At 43.9% G+C, this 15,000-nt stretch overlaps 1 protein-coding gene across 1 annotated transcript in view; it reads left to right on the top strand.

Annotated features, from left to right (window-relative positions):
* Positions 1-15,000, top strand: part of Shaw (potassium voltage-gated channel shaker cognate w) — a 328,667-nt gene that overhangs the window by 304,850 nt on the left and 8,817 nt on the right. The window contains exons 4-6 of the mRNA XM_086538077.1: positions 2,042-2,176; positions 8,045-8,239; positions 9,822-10,704. Of these exons, the coding sequence (XP_086394203.1) occupies positions 2,042-2,176; positions 8,045-8,239; positions 9,822-10,704 (1,213 nt within the window). The remainder of the gene's footprint in view (positions 1-2,041; positions 2,177-8,044; positions 8,240-9,821; positions 10,705-15,000) is intronic.

Below are 15,000 nucleotides of genomic sequence, written 5' to 3'. Positions count from 1 at the left end.
AGGTGTGGAAGGGGATGGGAGGGGGAAGGGAAGGAAGGGGGTATGGGAGGGGAGGGGAGGGGGTAGGGGAGGGGAGGGGGAGGAGGTGTGGAAGGGGGTAGGGGGTAGGAGGGGAGGGGGGAAGGTGTGGAAGGGGGTAGGGGAGCGAGGGGGGAAGGGGAGGAGGTGTGGAAGGAGGTAGGGGAGGGAGGTTTGGAAGAGGGTATGTGAGAGGAAAAGGGAAGAGGGAAGGGGGTAGGGGGAGGAGGTGTGGAAGGGGGTAGGGGGAAGGGGGAAGAGGGAAGGGTGTAGGGGGAGGGGGGAAGGGGGTAGGGGGAGGAGAGGGGGAGGGGAGGAGGGGTGGAAGGGGATGGGAGGGGGAAGGGAGGGGGAAAGGGGGGGGGAGGAGGGAAGGGGGTAGGGGTAGGAGGGGAGGGAGGGAGAGGGGAGCGAGGGAGAGGGATAGGGGGAAGGGGCTAGGGGAGGGGGGCAGGGGTCTGTGGAAGAGGGTAGGGGGGAGTGGTCTGTGGCCTGAGTAGAGGGAGAGGGAGGGGGGAAAGGGGTTTATGAGGGGGAAGGGAGGGGACCGGGGCGTAGGGGGTGTAGGAGGTGGGAAGGGGGTAAGAGGGGGATGGGAGGCGAGGGAAGGGTGAGGACAGGGGCGGTAAGGAGAGGAGGGGGAAAAGGTGTGGAAAGTGGGGGTATGGAGGATGAGGCAAAAAGGGAAGGGGGAGGAGAAGCGAGGGGGAAGGGGAGGAGAAGGAAAGGGGTAGGGGGGAGGGGGAGAGGGTGGAAGGATGGTGGAGGGGAGGGGGAAAGTTGAGAAGGGAATGGAGGGTCAGGGAAGAAGGGGGAAGGGGAAAGAAGGTGGAGGAGGAAAAATGGGAGAGGAGAAGTAGAAAGAGGTTAGAGGGAGAAGGAAGGAGGGGGGTTTTATGGGGGGGGTATTATTTTAAGAAAGAGGGGGGGAAGGAAGAGAAGGTGAAGGGGGAGAGATAAGAGGAAAATGTGAAGAGGAAGAGGAGAAGAGGAGGTAGAGAGGAAGGGGAGAAAGGTGAGAGGAGAAGGTAGAGGGAAAAGAGGAGGAAGGGAAGAGGAAGAGGTAGAGGGGGAGTAGTTGAAAGTGGAGTAGATAGAAGAGGAGGTGGAAGAAGAAGAGATCAGGTGGAGGGAGAAGATAGACAGGCGGAGAAGGAGGAGTAGGTGGAGGAAGGAGAAGGAGGATGAGGTGGAGGAAGGAGAAGGAGGATGAGGTGGAGGAGGAGAGAGAAGGTGCGAATGCACAAGGGTTCTTTGCATGTTCATTGTATTGCATTAATTTTGAGACTATGAAAGGATGGTATTTTATATGCATAATCATGTGTGTCTGAGGCAGGGAACGAGAGAGAGAGAGAGAGAAGATGATGAGAAGAGTAGAGAGAGAGGCGTGGGAAGTAGAGTTGAGAAGACGAGAGTGATGAGATGTTAAGGGAGAGAGATGAGAAGGATGATGAGAGAATGAGACGAGAGAGAGAAGGAGAGAGAGAGTAGGGAGGTTAGGATGAGAGATAGAGGGGGAGGGGAGAGAGAGCGAGAGCGACAGGAAGAGGTAGTAGAGTGATGAGAGAGAGAGAGAGATGAGAGCTGGGAGAGAGAGAGAGGGAGAGAGAGACGAGAGAGAGAGGAGGAGAGATAGAGAGGGAGAGAGAGAGAGAGGAGAGAATGAGAGGGAGGAGAGAGAAAGAGAAGCTGGCGAGGAGAGAGAAAGAGAAACAGGCGAGGAGAGAGAAAGAGAGAGAGAGAGAGAGAGAGAGAGAGAGAGAGAGAGAGAGAGAGAGAGAGAGAGAGAGAGAGAGAGAGAGAGAGAGAATTAGATAGAGAGAGAAAGCAACGTGTGCGTGTGTGTATATGCGTATGCGTATCCGTATGCTTATGCTTATACGTGTCCGTGTGCGTGTGCGTATGCATGTAAGTTTCCCCACGCCCTCACCAACATCTCCCCAACTCCCCTAGTAAGACCTATCCTCCCACTTTCCCGACGCCAGCCCTCGACTGGTCCCTGACCTCTTTCCGTCCGCTTCAGGTGCTGAATTACTACCGCACGGGCAAGCTCCACTACCCGACCGACGTGTGCGGGCCGCTGTTCGAGGAGGAGCTGGAGTTCTGGGGCCTCGACTCGAACCAGGTGGAGCCATGTTGCTGGATGACCTACACGGCGGTAAGATCTTGCTTCGCTCTTCTCTCTGTTTGTATCTGTCTCTCTGTTTCTGTGTTTCTCTTTCTCTTGGTCTCTGTGTGTGTGTCTCTCTCTTTCTCTGTTTTTTTTTTTCTATCTCTCGCGCTCTCTTTCTCTCTCTCTCTCTCTCTCTCTCTCTCTCTCTCTCTCTCTCTCTCTCTCTCTCTCTCTCTCTCTCTCTCTCTCTCTCTCTCTCTCTCTCTCTCGCTCTCGCTCTCGCTCTCTCTCTCTCTCGCTCTCTCTCTCTCTCTCTCTCTCTCTCTCTCTCTCTCTCTCTCTCTCTCTCTCTCTCTCTCTCTCTCTCTCTCTTTCTGTCTCTCTCTCTATCTCTCCTTCTCTTTCTCTTCCCTTTTCTCATTTTCTTCCTCTTCATCTTTTCATTCTTCTTCGTATTCTTCTTCTCCTCCTTCTTTAATCTTCAGGTGGATATGTCTTGTTATTACTTTTGAACTTTTCATCTTCTCCATCTCTTGTGTTTTTTGTTTTTTTCTCCTTCTTTATTCTTTCAAAATTTGGGGGAGGGGGGAGGGGGGGCATGATCAAAGCGGTTTCGAAACAGCTGATTCATCTTCATTATCCTTTCTTAAACTCAAATTCCTTCTGTGTTTTTTTTCCCCTCTCCCTTATCTTCTTATCATTTTCCGCCTCATCTTTATCTTCCATGCTTTTCCTCATTCCTTGTTTATTTTCTCTTTATTTTCTCCTCCTTCCATTTTCTCCTTTTTGTCTTTATTTGATGTTTCTTCTTCTTTTGCTCTTTCTTTCTCTCTTTCTTCCATTTCACTTCTCTCTCTCTCTTTCTCTCTCTTTCTTTCATTTCACTTCTCTCTTTCTCTCTCTCTCTCTCTCTCTCTCTCTCTCTCTCTCTCTCTCTCTCTCTCTCTCTCTCTCTCTCTCTCTCTCTTTCTCTCTCTTTCTTTTCATTTCCTTCTCTCTCTCTCTCTCTCTCTCTCTCTCTCTCTCTCTCTCTCTCTCTCTCTCTCTCTCTCTCTCTCTCTCTCTCTCTCTCTCTCTCTTTCTCTCTTTCTTCCTTTTGTTATATCTACTCTAATAGTGATAATGATAATAACAATAATAGCAATGATAATGATCTTGCTACTACTACTAATAATAATAATGATGATGAACAAGACTAATTTGATATAAATAATTGACCAATGATAATACCATGTTTCCTTTCTGTGTTGTAATCTTATGATCATCTCATTTATAGCTGTCAAGTTATATTTGATTACATGAACACACAACGGATAAAAAAATATGTATTCTTGTGTTCATAGATATTATCTTGATGATGAGACTGAGAACTGTAATTATGTATTATAGTTCTGATGATAATGATATGCGTAAGAGTACTTGTTCAAGATAATGATGATAATGATGATGATTTTAGTAGTTAGTAGTTTCAGAAGGAGTAATGATAGGTTCAAGATAATGATGATAATGATGATGATTTTAGTAGTTATTAGATTCAGAAGGAGTAATGATAGGTTCAAGATAATGATGATAATGATGATGAATTCAGTAGTTATTAGTTGCAGAAGGAGTAATGATAGAAGTAGGAGTAATAATTAGGATTAATAATAATAATGATTATAATTATAAGAATGACTCTTTTGAAAATAGTAAGTGTTATTGTGTTACGATAATGATTAGCAGCATCATTCATCATAAATGATAAATGAAATGATATTTTATGATAAGGCAAATGATAATTAAGACCACTTTTGATAATGAAAAATAATAACAATTGCCAGGTATTTGGGTACGGTGATAAAAAAGGTGATTTACCATGCATGAGGCAAGCAATTTGCATGATTTATGATGACGTGAAAATAAGACACAGACGATTACTAAAGAAAAGGGAAGAAAAAGGAACTACATTTTAGTAAAGTTTTCTGTACTTTTTTCTATGATTTACTCTTGTCTATATGTTTATTAGTTATGTATTGTTTATTCTTATTATAAAGATTTAAGATCACTTACAAAATAAAGGAAAAAGTAAAGGAAGTTATACCTTTATGTTGTTGTTTTTATTATCAGTATTGTTATTGTTTTTGTGATTATAATTATTATTATTATTATAATTGTTAAAACTCTCATTATCATCATCATTTTTATTATTATCATTATAATTATTGTAATCATCACCATCATCCTCACAATCATCATTATCATTATTATCACCATGGTCATCATTGCTATTGTTATTATCAATGCAATTATCTCCCATCACTTATAACTATTATCATTTGATTTGTTTTTATCACTCTTTCATTTACTCTTTATTTTCTTACCAATATTATTTTCATTTCTTTCATTCCGGTATGAAGATTTTATCACAATATTAAAAAAAGTTTGAAAAATGGTCTTCAAAGCTAGACAGATTTACGAATAATTCACCAAAAGCCGTGAAACAGTTGAAATACCATTTTTAACTTCCAAAAATATATATTCATTTATTTTTTTATTCTCCGTGGAAAAGGGAGAACGTTAAAGAATTGTGAATTCCTTGTAAATGATATTAAATGGGGCTATGGCAACCCCCATGCAACAAAAATGATGATGTTGATAATATTGGTTCGTGGATTAGAGAGAGAGAAGGAGAGAGATAGTAATAGAGAGAGAAGGGGTGATCGAGAGAGAGAGAGAGAGAGAATGAGAGAAAGAGAAACACAGAGAAACTGATTGAGACAGAGAAAGAGACGGACAGAAAATAGTTATACAATCGTTAACCCCCCCCCCTCCTAAAAAAAAAAAAAAAAAGAGAGAGAGAGAGACCGCAAAACAATATAGATTTTCAGATAGAAATCGTTCCTCCACACCTAACCCCCCCCCCCCGCCACTCAAAAAAGAAAAAAAAATATTCATAATCTTTTCACGCATAGTAACCGGGTGGCCATAAAATAGTATGGTTGAATTTGCAGCCAAAAACCCTATCAGATATTAAGAATTTGATAACAATGATAACAAGAGGGATGATAACAATAACAGTGGTGATGATATTGATGATCGTAATGATAAAATTAATAATGATTATGATGATAAAAATTACAATGATCATGATAAGAATGATAATGGTGATAAAAAAAACATGAAGATAAAATTATGATAATACTAATAATGAAAAGAGGGGGCTAGTAGAGAAGAAGGGAATGAAATAGAGAGAGAGAGTTAGAGAGAAAATATATGAATAAATAAATCAAGAAATAGATTAGTCTGACGTAGTAAAACCCAACGAAAACGTTATGGAAATAAAGGATAGTGAATCGAGCGAAAAAATGAAAATAATTATCAGCGGGAAAAGTGAGAGAAAGTAAATAAATAAAAGAACAGGTAAATGGGCAATCAAGTAAAATAGGTAAAGATAAAAAGCAAATAGGTAAGTACGTAAAACTAGGTAAAGGGAATGAATGAATAGGTAAATAGGTAAAATAGGTAGAGAGAATAGGTAAGCCGGTGAAATAGGTAAAAGAAATAGGTAGATAAATAGGTAAATAAGATAGGTAAACGGAGAAGGTGAATAAGGTTAACCCTGGATAAGTAAAGTAACAATGTCCATGTTACTATATTAAGTAACACAGGTCTAGCAAACCCCAAGGGAAAGATTAAATATTTCTTATATTTCATTGATTCTGTTTTCCCTTATCAAAACTTCTTTCATAGCCACGGAAAGAAGTTTCAATGAAGAACTAAATATATTGTTTAGACTTTTTTTTTTAAACAAAAGTTTACAAAATATAATGTTTAAACTTTTTTTTTTAAACAAAAGTTTAACCTTTACACTATCAAAACAAGAAGCTAACATGTTCAAGTCTTGGATTTCCTTATAAGCTGTTGTTTGGTCCTCGAGTAAACCGAGGGAGAAGGACAGAAAACAGACATAAACTCCAAAAAAGAGAGTATGAATATGACAAGTAAATGTTTGTCATGATACTATGTCATTTTTCCTCGGCTAATTCTGACATAACACTAGGGATTTAGTTAGATCTGGTGATATATGTATACCTGTGGTAACATATTTATGATGTGCCAACCCTTACTTTACCGGAACCTAAACGTAATGGTGATAATAAGGACAGAAGTAATAAGGATATTAATAATAGCATTAGTAATAATAACAATAATGATAGTAATGATAATAATTATAATAATGATTACTACGTGTGGTAAACAACATCATAGACGCTTTGTAACGTTTTTTATTTTTATTTTATTTTATTTTATTTTTTTCATTTTTATCTTTATCTATTCCCCGGAAGCATTAGGCCTTTCCTATCTTTGTATTGATATCACAAGGCTTCCGATCATAGGTAACCGAGGGTGTGACAAATCCCAATGACTTTGTAGAGTCGAATCCTATTAAGAACTTCAATAGGAATATAGGCAAGTGAAAGGATAAACCTCGTGCTTGAAATTCGGACGCTATGGGTTCATTTTATGGGATATGGGGTATAATGGACCCCAGGTTACCCATCGGGGGTCGAAGAAATGGGTAGAATGAGTAAAGAAATGAGTTCATTTTATGGGACATGGGGTAGAATAGACCCCAGGTTACCCATCAGGGGTCGAAAAAAGGGGTAGAATAAGTAAAGAAATAAGTTCATTTTATGGGACATGGGGTATAATGGACCCCAGGTTATTCATCGGGGGTCAAAGAAATGGGTAGAATGAGTAAAGAAATGGGTTCATTTTATGGGACATGGGGTATAATGGACCCCAGATTACCCATCGGGGGTCGAAAAAAGGGATAGAATAAGTAAAGAAATGGGTTCAATTTATGGGATATGGGGTATAATGGACCCCAGGTTACCCATCGGGGGTCGAAGAAATGGGTAGAATAAGTAAAGAAATGGGTTCATTTTATGGGACATGGGGTATAATGGACCCCAGCTTATCCATCGGGGGTCGAAGAAATGGGTAGAATGAGTAAAGAAATGAGTTCATTTTATGGGATATGGGGTATAATGGACCCCAGGTTACCTATCGGGGGTCAAAGAAATGGGTTCATTTTATGGGACATGGGGTATAATAGACCCCAGGTTACCTATCGGGGGTCAAAGAAATGGGTAGTATAAGTAAAGAAATGGGTTGACAAATAAGTAAAAGAAAGAAGGATTTTTTTTTAAAGACGAAGGATGCATCTATAACTTATCTTTCTTTTATTTGTTTTGAAGGTGAATTTATTTTAATGGCTAATATAGGTAATAATAGCTAAATTAAAAGATGAATGAAACGATGATAAAAAAAGAAGAATTGCAACATAAATTACGATTTTTAGGAAAGCAGGTGATTTTTTTAGTTCTCATCTTTGTATCACTTTATTTGTTTGTTTGTTTATTCATGGAAGGGAGAAGGAGATAAGACTGAGTTATGTCATCTATGTAAGTTTGTGTTTTTGTATGTTTGTGTTTGTGTGTGTTCGTGCGTGTTGGTGTTTTTGTTTACGTTTGTGTATGTATATGTCTGCGTGTACTGATGTTTATGGCTGTATATGTTTACGTGTTCATTATGTTTAAATGTTTTTCTGCGTGTTAATGTTTATGGCTGTATAAATGTATGTGTATGTTTGTGTGTGTTCATTTTTGGGTTTGGATATATTGCATATTTTCTTGCAATGTATGAATGTATATAAACGTAATACATACGCGCATGTGTGTATGAGAACGCACACATATACGCGCATTAGTGTTTATAAACGCACATGTAGACACGCAGATATATGTGCATACAACCACCTACATATACGCACATATACATATACGCAAACGCCCACATCAACACTGCGCTTCCACACCCACCACCGCCCTTCCACACCCGCACAGCCTAACGCCCCGCCCCCTTTTGCAGCATCGAGACACGCAAGAGACCCTAGCCGTCCTCGACCGTCTCGACCTCGACACCGACAAGCCGAGCGACGAGGAGACGGCCAGAAAGTTCGGCTTCGAGGACGACTACTTCTCCGGCAACCTCTCCTGGTGGCAGAACACGAAGCCCAAGTTGTGGTCGCTCTTCGACGAGCCGTATTCCTCACAAGCCGCTAAGGTAAGTGCGCAAGGGGGTGGGTTGGGACGGTGGGTGGGGTGGGGGAGTAGGGGAGGGGGAGGGGGGATTTTGAGGGTGGGAGTAGGGGATGGGTGGGGGGATTTGGGGGTGGGGTGGGGGTGGGTGAGGATGGGTGGGGGTAGGAGTGGGGGTGGGGTGGGTGGATTTAGGGGTGGTGGATGGGGGGAAGGTGAGGATGGGTGAGGATGGGTGGGGGTGGTGGGATGGGGAGGATGGGTGGGAGTGGGCAGGTGGGGGTGGGCAGGTGGAGGGGGGGAGCCACGGTGAGGAGCCCCATACATAGGTAGGGGGTTGAGGATGGGGGATGGGGGTGGAGGGGGAGCCTCGGGAGGAACCACACACAGGTAGGGGGTAGGGGGTAGGGGGGGGGGCACGGAGAGGAGAGGAGGCAGGCGGGAGGTGGAGAGGGTTGAGGTAGGAGGGTGTAGGGGAAGGAAGGAAGGAGGAGGAAGATGAAGAGAGTAATAGAAGGAGGAGGAGGAGGAGCAGAAGGGAAAGGAGAAGAATGGTAGAAGGAAGAAGAATAGGAGCTGGAGAAAGAGAAGAAGTAGAAAAGGTAGAGGAGAAGAAAGATAATGGGAAGAAGTAAGCTGAAGAAGAAGAAGAAGAAGTAAATAAAATCATAAAAAATAAAAGCACTAAACGTAGGGACACGCATAGATCTTCACGTATGTGTACACACAGACACACACACACACACACACACACACACACACACACACACACACACACACACACACACACACACACACAAACAAACAAACAAAAAAAGATTCTAGCCGGTTCCTCCCCCCCCAAGCTCGTGTGTTCCTCTGTTGATTCTTATCCATGCATTGATTCTCATTCAATTTTCCGTTGCATAGATCTTCACACAGAGCAAGTAAGTACACGGGATCGAGGGGTATGTGTGAAATGATCGATATATTTCGCATATCAGTGTGATTAGTGTGATGTATCTGAGTAAGTATTATCTCTTTGTTTGGGTATATTCTTATATGTGATTGATGTTTAGTTGTATGGTTATTTATATCATGTGTATATATGCTGCATGTGTTTGTATCTGTGTATGTGTGTGTGTGTGTCTGTGTGTGTGTGTGTGTGTGTGTGTGTGTGTGTGTGTTTATGTATTTATATAGTATATTCTTTTAAGTTTGTTTGTATGCATGCATGCATATATACACAGTATATAAAAAGATAAACAGATGAAGAAATTTTGTTCTGTCAGTTTTACCATCCCCGCATATCTCACCAACTTGCACTCTTGCAAATGCATTTCTTCCTCTGTTGCATTAAGATTAAATGTTCATTATGTTAGCATGATTGATGTTACTGATTAACACTATCGACTTAGTCCTTCGCATCACAAACAACTGTGGAAAAGTTAATTAACTCTCAGATAAGAAGGTCACATGCACAATTACCTTTAATTTCTTGATTGATTTAAGTGTACCCACCCATCAACTTATTCAGTCTATTCATTCAACTGATTGCATTGTGTAAGCGAAGACAGCCCGAGCATATAACATGATGACGATGTTCTAATCCGCCCAACTGCACCCAGGTCATCGGCGTCATCTCAGTGTTCTTCATCTGTGTGTCCATCTTGTCGTTCTGCCTGAAGACCCACCCTGACATGCGAGTGCCAGTCATTGAGAACATTACGGTGCAGACGGCCGAGAACACGACAGCCTGGACGCTGGACAAGAAGGCGACCAATGCGCACGAGGCCTTCTTCTACATAGAGTGTGTCTGTAATACGTGGTTCACCTTTGAAATCTTGATTCGCTTTATCGCGTCGCCCAATAAGTTTTTGTTTCTGAAAGCGTCAGTGAATATGATAGACTTCATCGCCACACTGAGCTTCTACGTGGACATCCTTCTGCAGAAGTTTGCCTCACACTTGGAGAACGCCGACATTCTCGAGTTCTTCAGCATTATCCGTATCATGAGGTTATTTAAGCTCACGCGGCATTCGTCGGGTCTCAAGATCCTCATACAGACTTTCCGCGCCTCGGCCAAGGAGCTGACGCTGCTCGTCTTCTTCTTGGTGCTGGGCATCGTGATCTTCGCCTCGCTCGTCTACTACGCCGAGAGGATACAGGCCAACCCGCACAACGACTTCAACAGCATCCCGCTCGGCCTGTGGTGGGCGCTGGTCACCATGACCACCGTGGGCTACGGGGACATGGCTCCCAAGACGTACGTCGGCATGTTCGTCGGCGCGCTCTGTGCCCTGGCTGGCGTGCTCACGATCGCCCTGCCCGTGCCCGTCATCGTGTCCAACTTCGCCATGTACTACAGCCACACGCAGGCGCGAGCCAAGCTGCCCAAGAAGCGGCGCAGAGTGCTGCCGGTCGAGCACGTCCGCGTCGGCCCCCCCGCGCCTGCCCCGAAGCGAGGCGGGGGGCCCAATGCCATGAATCGTGGTCCTGGACCAAAGATGGGTAAGTTACTTCAGTAACAAGCAAACGTCATCATCATCACCATCATCATTATCATCGTAACCACCTTCAGCAAATCACAACCATCACCATCTCCCCCAACCCTCCTGCATTCCACTCTGCTCTCTACCTGCCTGCAGTGACCTTGTAAATAGTCATGACACGACACAGTTACTCACTCTCACTGTCATCTGACAGCATTCAAGTTACAACACAAAACGAATCCAAATTTCTTCCTGAAATGGGAATATCACACGTCTCGACACGGTTCAATTTCAGATAGCTGTCAGGCACACACGAGAAATTAGATACGAACATGCGAGTAAAGATACATGAAGACAGTTTCAGGATTTTGTGCAACATACAAGTTAACCCAAGGTCAGGTACGGTTGTGAAATACAAATTTTGTCATAGCATACAGTAAGATCTAAGAAAAACATACCTTAACTCCATCATGATATCATTCTATTAGCACATCAACACTTGCACACTGTAATACCACTTTATTACAACAGCCGTATTCAGTGGCTGCTTTCAACGTTTTCATGTTTTACACCTTGACGCTATCAGTGTTTTTTTCACTTCTCCACACTGTTACACCGGCAGTATTATCACCTGTCTAATGTGGCACTAGACTGTCGCATATATATATATATACTACGACACTATAGATGTGACCACAATCACCTTTTGCCTACACCGTACCGCCTCAGAATTTATGTGACCACAATAACATTTTCAATGTGGCTGGTTGACCGCCAGCAGGCACCGCACCGCAGCAATTTGTCTGCCTACACCGTACCGCCAGCAATTTGTACATATTCAATGGAGGATGGTAGGATACCCGAAGATTCAATGTGGGTGGTAGGAATACCGAGAGTTAGGCACGTTGCGTACGGCAATAACGAGCCGCTTAGGCTTGGATACTTCAACATAAGAGACTAGAGACTGCCAAAGGGCAATTCTTGCCATCGCCATGTTCAGGGTGGAGCTTCCACCCAAACCAACAACAACAAACAGGACAGTGACACACCACAGCCTTTCCTCTCCTATGGCGACGGCTTACCCTTTGCTCGCGGTCCTCCACAATGGCGACTACACAGTGACAACAGGGACAGTGGACACACACAGCCTTTCCTACTCACCACAGCCTTTCCTCTCCTATGGCGACGGCTTACCCTTTGCTCGCGGTCCTCCACAATGGCGACTCCAAACCGCACTCTGTCGACCTGGTCCTCTGCTTGCCGATACTGTCCTCTGTCGAGACGGCTTATGGCGCACGGCTTTGCTCGCGGACTCCACATGGCGACTCCCAACCGCACTCTCTGTTTCGAAACCCCGCCTGGTCCTCTGCCTTGGCCGGTTACGATCCTCTGGCGACTCCCAATCGCACTCTGTGCTCGACTTGTGGTCCTCTGCTTGTGTTTGTATCTGTTTTTTTATTTTTTTTGTTGTGACTCTATTCTTATCTGTGAATGCGATCCTGAATCCCTTTACCCCCCCCCTCCCTCTTCCCCCCCAGGCTGCACACCTCCTTCAGTATCGCCCTCCTCCCCGACCCCCGCCCCCCCCCCGCCCCTTCCCCTTCGTTCTCCCCCTCCTGCACCTACTTGTGTCTCTCCCCCTCTCCCCCTACACACTGGCACCCCCCCCCCCCTCCGCCCCTTCCCGCACGTACGCGACACCGTCCTTGATCTCGCACACACACATGGACTGCCACAGCCCGCCCGCGCGCCCCAGGAGGCGGGCCCCCCCCCCCCCCCCCCCCCCGCCCTCACCCTCCGAGAGAAACCTCGTTGAGGAGTTGGATGGCGTCGTATCACCTCACCTCGAACTCAGTCAAGTTGACGTCGAGCGCGAGCACAAGCACCTACCCGGCCTCCTTGCAGGATGATCTTGTGTGAGGTCGTTCACGGTGACCTGAGGTGGGATCAAAGATGGTATGTGTGTCATGTACCGAGGCAGCTGTGCTACTCGAGGTGTGCTGCCGTCGCCTCCCTTCTTCTCCAGCAGAGCAGCACCGTTACTGATGACAGTGACTCGAAGCTCTTCAGTATCCAATTAAAGTCGATCTGTACGTGATGTGCACTACGTGGTCTCTTCAACAGAGGAGCCCCGTGCATTAGTTGTTAACCTCAAGAATCAAGTTCCCCTTGTGCCTCACATCAAGAGAAAATCAAAACGAGAGTCTACTATCATTAGTACGAAAAAAAAACTCTTTTCCCCTCGGAGCTCTTAGCACTTGTGACCCTCACTGTATAGCGTTCCCTGGCCAATTTGCCCAGATTTTAGCGACTGAGCCAGCCATCTCTAGTGACCTTACCAGACCAGTTTAGCACCAGCGCACCCACTACACTACATAGACCCAATCTGTTCTCTTTAGTTAAGCCTAATCTGTTCTACTTTAGTAAGCCTAATCTACACGCACAACACATTACTTTAGTAAGCCTGGCTAGTGACCACGCACACACATTACGTTGCTGTAGCAGGCCTGGCTGATCTACTCTTCTCATGCTGTCCACAATAGAACTCCTTTTGTGACTGCCTGCTAGTGTCCGATGTGTCAGTGATGATTTCCCAAGCTCTTCCATGCAGAGGGATGACTGATTGCACCGCCTGATGCTCTTGGACTCTTTATTGGCAATGACTACTTCTTCCAGTCCCTCCCTGTTCACATAAGGCAGACCACAAGACTACCCATAGCACAGTAGCTGCTGCTATACTCTGCCTCCCATAAAGCCTTCAGTGTACGATATCTAACAGCCCCCATAGAGAGTACAGGTATTACAGTGTGTTTCTATTCTCAAAGACAAAACTCACGTGCTTCAGGGAGCCCAGAGCTCGAAGCTGACGTGTTATCTCCCTCTTTGCCATCCCCCGTTTCTCTCTTTCCATCTTGTCTCAACAAAACAGACCACACAAGCCTCAGTGCAATGGATGGAAGGGAAGCCCTTTCACAGACCCTGTCGCGAATGTCATTTTCTTCTGAACGTGCAATACTTGCATCTGTACGTGTATATGTATATGTATCTATACAGGACCAAGACTACCATAGCACAGTAGCTCGCTGTAACTCTGCCCTCCCATAAAGCTTAGTGTACGATATTCTAACGCCCCATAGAGAGTACGGTTCCTAAAGTGTGTTTCTATTCTCAAAAAAAAATGACAAAACTCAACGTGCTTTCAGGGAGCCCAGAGCTCGAAGCTGACGTGTTATCTCCCTCTTTGCCATCCCCCGTTTCTCTCTTTCCATCTTGTCTCAACAAAACAGACCACACAAGCCTCAGTGCAATGGATGGAAGGGAAGTCTTCATAGACTGTTTGCGAATGTAATTTTCTTCTAAACGTACATTATTGCATCTAGTACGGCATATATCAGTGTATCTGACCACAAGACTACCATAGCAACAGTAGCTGCTTCTATACTCTGCCTACCATAATGCCTTCAGTGTACGAATCTCTATCAGCCCATAGAGAGTACAGGTATTCAGTGTGTGTATTTTCTCAAAGACATAAACTATCGTGATTCAGGGGAGCCCAGGAGCTCGAAGTGACGTGCGCGTGTGTTTTTCTCCCTATTTGCATCCCCGTTTCTCTCTTTCCTTCTTGTTCAAACAAAACAGACCACACAAGCTTGTGCTGCTATGGAAATTGGGGCGGAAGGGAAGTCCTTTCATAGACACTGTTGCGAATGAAATTTCTTCTAACGTACATTACTTTGCATCTGTACGTGCATATATACAGTCCACAAGTGACCCCATAGCACAGTAGCTGCTGCTATACTCTGCCTCCCATAAAGCCTTCAGTGTACGATATCTAACAGCCCCCATAGAGAGTACAGGTATTACAGTGTGTTTCTATTCTCAAAGACAAAACTCACGTGCTTCAGGGAGCCCAGAGCTCGAAGCTGACGTGTTATCTCCCTCTTTGCCATCCCCCGTTTCTCTCTTTCCATCTTGTCTCAACAAAACAGACCACACAAGCCTCAGTGCAATGGATGGAAGGGAAGTCCTTTCATAGACCCTGTTGCGAATGTAATTTTCTTCTAAACGTACATTACTTGCATCTGTACGTGCATATATACAGTGTATATGTATATGTATGTGTATATACATATACTATATATATATATCATATATATATATATATATATATTATATATATATATATATATATATATATATATATATATACATATATACATATATGCATATATACATATGTATGTATATATGTATATATGTATATATGTATATGTATATGTATATATATATAGATATATATATAGATAGATATAGA

The sequence above is a fragment of the Penaeus japonicus genome, unplaced genomic scaffold (assembly GCF_977035675.1).
Source record: "Penaeus japonicus unplaced genomic scaffold, GWHDUDI00000001_assembly GWHDUDI00000006, whole genome shotgun sequence".
In the NCBI taxonomy this organism is placed as follows: Eukaryota; Metazoa; Arthropoda; class Malacostraca; order Decapoda; family Penaeidae; genus Penaeus; species Penaeus japonicus.
Note: the sequence above shows the minus strand (reverse complement) of the source record. Positions and strands in the feature narration are given on the sequence as shown.